Source organism: Saimiri boliviensis (genome assembly GCF_048565385.1).
Source record: "Saimiri boliviensis isolate mSaiBol1 chromosome 19 unlocalized genomic scaffold, mSaiBol1.pri SUPER_19_unloc_4, whole genome shotgun sequence".
NCBI classification, from domain to species: domain Eukaryota; kingdom Metazoa; phylum Chordata; class Mammalia; order Primates; family Cebidae; genus Saimiri; species Saimiri boliviensis.
Genome location: NW_027412505.1, coordinates 145,418 through 153,032, shown reverse-complemented (window position 1 = coordinate 153,032; position 7,615 = coordinate 145,418). Strand labels below are relative to the sequence as shown.

Below are 7,615 nucleotides of genomic sequence, written 5' to 3'. Positions count from 1 at the left end.
CCGCACGCGCATAACGGCTTGGCTTGCCTGTCGCGGTGGCTTGGCTTTGCTGTTCCTGGCTTAGCGTGGTGTTCCTCGCTTGGCTCCGTGTTCCTAGCTTTGACTGACGTTTCCTCCCTCGCATTCCTTGGCTGGGCCTGACCTTTTATCTGCTGAGCTTGGCATTCCCCTGGCCGGGCTGGGTGTTTCCTTGGGTTGGAGTGGGCTCTCCCTGGGTGGGCGTGGGCTTTCCCTGGGTGGGCTGGGCTGGGCTGGGCTGGGCTCCCCTCCTGGGGTGGGCAGGTTCGGGCTGGGATTGACCTTTCTCTTCCACCAGGTTGGAAACCCGGAGTTTCCTGCTAGTCGGTCAAGCTGGTTCGTAGAGGCGATCTGCCCGCTACTACTGGCCTCCCCTGGCTGTTAAAAGCAGATGGTGGCTGAGGTTTGTTCAAAGCCGGCTGCCTCCGCTATGAAGAAGCCCTTTGGTCTCAGGAGCAGGATGGGCAAATGGTGCTGCCACTGCTTCTCCTGCTGCAGGGGGAGCGGCAAGAGCAACGTGGGCACTTGGGCAGACTATGACGACAGTGCCTTCGAGGAGCCAAGGTACCAGGTCCGGCGAGAAGACCTGGACCAGCTCCACAGAGCCGCCTGGTGGGGTAAAGTCCCCAGAGCCGATCTCATCGTCATGCTCAGGAGCACTGACGTGAACGAGACGGACACGGAACAAAGGTAACTGGGCCTCGCTGAGAGGAGGCGGGACGGTGGGGATGTGCCCTACTGGTGTGGGGGCGCTGGCGGGGTGCCCGGCTTTATCGTCTCTGCAGGCCCCGCACCATCCTGGCTGTGGGAACCTCAGAGGGGTCAGGGCACAGGCCTCTTTATGAGCAGCAACGTGAAAACAAAACTTTACCTGATTTCCAATCAAATTATAATTTCCCTCGTAGAACACTAATAGAATGTCTTAAAGTGATGTACCTCGCAAAACTAAATCGTTGCAGTGGATTATTTTTAATGTACACATTTTAAAACAATGTCATATACATTATAGAAAGGTATATATTGAGAACTAAGTTCCATAGTATATCAACTTCTGGCTAAATATTCTTCAAATAAAATTCAATATGTGTTTCATATCAATGTATCCTATGTAAATATGTTATTTACTGAGAAACCTTAGAAGGAAAATAAATGGGAAGATGGTTTGTGTCTTTGAATAGGAAGACTCATTTCTCTCAAGATATGAGCTCTTTCTGCGGGTGTTGAACAATGAGAACACATGGACACGGGGAGGGGAGCACTACACACTGGGGTCCGTTGGGGGGAAATGGGGGAGGGACGGGGGTTGGGAAGGTGGGGAGAGATAGCATGGGGAGAAATGACAGATACAGGTGAGCGGAAGGAAGGCAGCAAACCACACTGCCATGTGTGTACCTATGCAACAGTCTTGCATGTTCTTCACATGTATCCCAAAACGTAAAATGCAATTAAAAAATCTAAAAAAAAAGATATGAGCTCTTTCTGTATTTATCACTTGGACCTAAACCAAATGAAAATAGCAAAGTTTTAGCATTTTTAAATTAGGCATGCTGTCTGTTACTGTGATAAATTAATTTTTTTGTAGCAGAATAGAAAAAGATTTGCTTTCCAGATGTCAAAATTTGCATGTGCTATTTCCACAAATTGTTTACTAACAGCTGAAAAGACATAAATGAGCAGAACAGAATAGGAAATCCAGAAATAGTCAAATGTATGTAAGAATTTAGTCCTTGATAAAGGTGATGTTTTATATTAGTAAAAAACTTAATTATTCCTAAGTGAAATGCAGGCTGTTTGGAGAAACCTAGCTAGATTTTTATGTGACAAAAATAAATTCCTGCAGTATAGAGTAAAAAACTTTAAATACACAAAAGGTGAAAAGTACCAGAAAAAAAAAACACAAATGCCTATTTATATATGCATATATAAATATTTAGGTGAAGTCTTTGTCCCCCAGGCTGGAGTATAGTGGTGTGATCTCGGCTCACTGCAACCTCTGTCTCCCAGGTTTAAGCAATTCTCTGCCTCAGCCTCTCGAGTAGCTGGGATTACAGGTGCCCATCACCATGCCCGGGTATTTGTTTTTGTATTTTTAGTAGAGATGGGTTTCATCATCTTGGCCAGGCTGGTCTTGAACTCTTGAACTTGTGATCCACCTGCCTTGGCCTCCCAAAGTGCTGAGATTACAGTTGTGAGCCACTGTGACTGGCCTATATATGCAGATGTATTTTTATGTTCACAATGACCTTCCTAAGAACCTCCCAAAGCAAGTATTCTGAAGGTTGGCTTGGCAAAATAAAAAACATCCGTATATAAGAAAAACATTAACAGAGGTCCAACATCTTTACAAAACATGTATTTTCATTTTACAGAGAATTCTTTCAAGTCAACCAAAAGACAACTAAATAAACTCAATTTAAAATTGGGCAAAGTAATTTCTTTGTATGTCTACCAGTGATCGACGCACTTAGGAAAACATAGTGTTCTGGTAAGAGAAGGAATTTAAGCTAGAGGAGGAATGAAATACTGTTTTCTATTTCACAGAAATTAGAAAATACTGTTTAGAAATTAGAAAATATTTTCTAATTTCTAACAGAATTAGAAAATACTGTTTTCTAATTCTAATTTAAGTTAGAAGAGGAATGACAAGCCAGGTGCAGTGATTCATGCCTGTAACCTCAGCACTTTGGGAGGTCAAGGAAGGTGGATCATGATTTCAGAATTTGAGACCAGCCAGGCCAGCATGGTGAAAGCCTGTCTCTACTAAAAATACAAAACTTTGCTGGACCTGGGCCTGGTGGTGAGTACTTGTAATCTCAGATACTTGGGAGACTGAGGCAGGAGAACTGCTTCAACCTGGGAGGCATAGGTTGAGGTGAGCCAAGATTGTGCCACTGCACTCTGGTCTGGGGACACAGCGAGAATCCCTCTCAAAAAAAAAAAAAAAAAAAAAAAAAAAAAAAAAAAAAAAAGGGGGTAATGGAATATGGTTTTCTATCCACAAAGTGTGTGAGGATGAAGAACAGTGGTATTTACACAGTTGCTTAAAGTTTAAGTTGCTGTGACTTTTCAAATAGATACTTTGGTGGTAAGAACTCTATTTTTAAAATGTATATGCCTTTTACTCATCAATTTCATTATTCTGAAATAGCTTTAATAAATGTATACATCTTTTTTTTTGTATTGCTTATAATAGCAATGTATTGAGAAGAACTCATATGAAGATTTTATGAACAAATTTCAGTGCATCCATGGCATGGAATAATATGTAACCATTGAGGGCGTCAATAGATAGAGATATGTTGACATGCAAAGATGTAATTTGGTATATAAAGTGAGGAAAAAAAATCTGTTTTACATATACACCAACAATCTGCTTTTGTGTTAGTTGAAAAGATGTAGAAAATACGATCAAATTTATTTCTGGGGATTTGTGAGTGAAGTTTTTCCCTTTCTCTTATCTGTGATTTCTGCAATGAACATCTCAAAAGTTTTAGTTAAGTTTCAGTAGTCATGAAATAATCCTTGGGAAGAGAAGAAATATGCTACTTGCATAGATACAAATAGTTTCTCACATTCTATTATTTATTTTTATTTCTGTGGATGGGTATCTTCTGTAAACTTTTACCCTATCCAGAAGTAGAGGGAATCTGTTTACCTGTTCCAGTAGATTTTATTGTATATTCATTTTATTATATATTTGTCTTCTCCTTATATATAATGTGTAAAAACTGTGGATTAATGGTTTTACTTTAGTTATATATGAAAATTAAAATAGCAAATATAACTGATTATTACTATTACAAATGTATTCCTCTACAGGAGTTTTTTTTTTTAAATATTGAACTCACCAGCTGTATCCTTTCAATCTATTTATTCATCAAACATAAGCCAGACACCTATTTTGTGGCAGGCATATTCTACTGTCTCGCACCTATTACGTGGCAGGCATGTTCTACTCCCTCTCAGTGTCCTTCATCTTTGAAAACTTCATGTTTACATGCTGGGGCTGGGCAAACTGAGATATTTAAAATTGGGGTATTAGAACTTAATCTCAATTGAAGTTTTTCCTCTCTCCTTTCAAACAAAAGTGTTTCTGAAGGTAGAAATAGTAAAAAGATAACCTTTAATTGTCCTTTAAAATTTATAACAATCTTGGATAAAGACTGTTTTAGTACATTTAAGAACTAAAATGGGATACATAAACAGCAGCCACAAAAAAAGAATGAGAGCATGTCCTTTACAGGGACATGGATGATGTTGGAGGCCATTATCCTTAGCAAACTAACACAGGAACAGAAAACACCAGACACCACATGTTCTCACTTACAGGTGAGAGCTAAATGATGAGAACACACAGACACCTACAGGGGAGCAGCACACACTGGGCCTATCAGACGGTGGGGGTTGGGAGGAGGGAAAGCAGCAGGAAATAGAAGGAACAGGTAGTCGGCTTCATATCTGGGTGATGAAACAATCTGTACAACCCCCCTTGGCACACATTTACCTATGTAACAAAACTGCGCATCCTGCACAGGTATCACTGGATGTAAACGTTGAAGAAACTCCACAAATAATTTTCCAAATCCTTTTTTAAAAAAGAAAATTGCTAATAGTCTTAAATCCTAATATTAATGATTAGAAATACCTGATTTACATACATTCTGTAATTCTGAGTATTGAAAAAATTGAGACATACTTAGTCATTTAAATCTCAAGTTTTCTTTGGCTTAAAGTTTTTTGAAAACCAAAGTAAGAATTAGTTTATTTTAGAAATTTGTTTTTGTTTTCACCTCAGCCTTCTTATTTCATCTAAATGCCAGTCATTGGACTAGAACTGTGCCAGACCTCTTATATTATAACGTGGCCTAGCTAATGTAAGGCACCAGGCATTGTAAGATGCCTCATTATTTTACGTCCAAATAAGAGAATTATTTAAATGCTGCCAATTACAGTTATAGTAAATCATGAATTACAAGTGACATTCCAGTGTAAGAAATGTTCAAACGTGGAATCATCTTAGAATCACTAAAATAGAATGTTACCTGTAATCCTTAAAAAATACCTCAAAGTGTAGGTATAATTGTATTATCTCACTCAATTCACATGTCTCCAGTAGTAGTAGTAAAAATTATAATATCTAGCAATTGAGCTGTTGTGTTAGGAACTATTCTCTGTCTTTTGTGTAGAGTCTCATTAAGTATTACAGTGGTTTTCTCTGAGAAAGTTACTATTTTCATTCCCATTTTATTGTTGAGGAAATTGAGATACAAAAAGGCTAAGCAACATCTAGGAAGTGACAGAGCGGAAAGAGGATTCCAGCCCAAGTTGAATGGAATCCAAGGGCTATGCTCTTTCTGTTCAAATAGGCTGCTCTTTCACTCATACAGTGAGTAAGGAGGGGTAATAAATAGTATACTTTCTTCAAAGGAAAATGCAATGTTTGTTTTGAAGGCAGAGTAATAGCAGACTGTTCAGTGTTTGCAATGACATGAATTGCTGAGGTGGCTGTAGACAGTGCACTACAATTTCCTAAAAAGTCTTCTCACTCCCGTAGAACTGCCCTCCATTTGGCCTCTGCCAATGGGAATTCAGAAATAGTAAAACTCTTGCTGTACAGAAGATGTGAACTTCATGCCTTTGACAGCAAAAAGAGGACAGCTCTAATAAAGGTATGCAGTAGCCGACTGTATCGGCACGAGATGGATTTGATTTCAATATGTAGAATAAAGATGAGTTTTCTCATTTAAATATAGCTAGTTGGTGAAACCTGTGGAATATTTCTTTTGAGTTCCTAGGATTTATGATTTGTTTTTGGTCTAATACTGACAGGCCGTACAGTGCCAAGAAGATGAATGTGTGTTAACGTTGCTAGAACATGGCACTGACCCAGACCTTCCGGATGTGTATGGCAATACCGCGCTACACTATGCGGTCTACAATGAAGACAAATTACTGGCCAAAGCACTGCTTTTATACGGTGCTGATATTGAAGCAAAAAACAAGGTATAGATCTATCCATTTTATTTTCAAAATACTGAAATGCCATAGTTTTAACACCGACCTCCTGTGTAAGGGTTAGTTTTCTGTATTTGGAAGCTCAAGCGTACCTGAATGAAATATTTTGAAATGACTTAATTGTCTAAGATTTTATTTTAAATATTGTTAAATTTAAAGAAGAATTAGAGGGTACAGCTTTTTTAAAAATGTACTTGTGGTAAATTTCTTTTTTTGAAAACACTGACATTGTAAAAGGTAATACTTATTGCTTTTTCCAATTTTTCTTTCCCAGGTTTTTTGTTTGTTTGTTTATTTGTTTATTTTTCCTAATGACTGTAAAATAGTAAAATTTGCCCTGGAAATAAGTTTTACATTAAAACTCCAAGAAAACAAAAACATGTTTCAGTGAATAGAAATCCTGCTGCTTTGGCAAATTTCTAAGAAAAGTAATCGATATGAAGTGATGTATCTTGAGTGGCAAGGCTTAGGGTAGCTCTGATTGCTCATGAGGGAGAAATGGAAAGGGGAGAAAAGAGCAATCAGAAATATCAAAGCTAGTTTGGAAATTAGGTAATGGAGGGGAAAGACCATGAAACGGTTGTGTGTGTGTGTGTGTGTGTGTGTGTGTGTGTGTGTGTGTGTGTGTGTGGTGGTATTCATTCGTTTCTTTTGTATGGTGAGACAGAGTTCTCTTCAGTTTTAGAGAATGAGTTTTCAGTTTGGGAGAGGGAGTTAGTTATAAATTGCCTGGAGATCAATGTTAGGAGGCCTCTGAGGAACCAGATTGGCAGTGAATAGGTGGTAATGTAGTGGGAAACCCTTGAGCAGAGGGAGTAACAGGTACTTAACTGACTCATGATCCTCTTCTGGTAGAAATAGCCAACTAGAGTCTCAATTCTGCTTTCTAATCTAGAATGTCTTGATGGGAAGGTGGGAGATAAGGAGCTTATAAATAACAAGATCAAGTTGGATTTTGAGTTTACTAGACCCTGTTCTTCTCTTACCTGGGAAAATTATGTGGTGTTTTCAGCAAATGAATCTCTCTCCTACTCTTTTCTCTTTTTGGCCAAATCCTCAAATGATAAAGGGAATTGGTCATGTGGCTAAGAAAGGACACCGAAGTAATTATCTATTGCACTAGTTTTCAGCTAGAATTGTGCATCTCAGTAACCTGAGGAAAAATTTTAAATAATCTACAAGTCTAGGCTCTCCCCTGAAGATTTTCATAAAGTAAGTCTAATAAATCCTGGACATGTATGTTTCAAAAGGTTTCCTTGAAGCCAGGCATGGTGGTGAATGGCTGTAGTCTCAGCTGCTGGGGAGGCTGAGGGGGAAAATTGCTTGAGCTCAGGAGTTTGAGTCTAGCCTGGGCAACATAATGAGACCTTTCTCTAAACAATGATGACAAATTCCTCAAAATCTGGATACACTCCTGCTGAGGAATCACTGAATAAATAAGTGTAATATATAAATTCTTACATCTCAGAAACTTAAGATCTCTAGAATAGTTGCCGTTGGAGTTGGATATGTGCTAATTCCTTTATATCTTTCATTTCTCATAATACTAGTTTGACTTTTTTCGGGGGTGGGAGACAAGGTC

At 38.8% G+C, this 7,615-nt stretch overlaps 1 protein-coding gene across 1 annotated transcript in view; it reads left to right on the top strand.

The window, feature by feature from the left end:
* The first annotated feature begins 341 nt into the window (after positions 1–341).
* Positions 342–7,615, top strand: part of LOC141583335 (uncharacterized) — a 91,832-nt gene continuing 84,558 nt past the window's right edge. Inside the window, exons 1-3 of the mRNA XM_074392559.1 lie at positions 342–708; positions 5,573–5,687; positions 5,848–6,021. Of these exons, the coding sequence (XP_074248660.1) occupies positions 410–708; positions 5,573–5,687; positions 5,848–6,021 (588 nt within the window). The 5' untranslated portion in view covers positions 342–409. The remainder of the gene's footprint in view (positions 709–5,572; positions 5,688–5,847; positions 6,022–7,615) is intronic.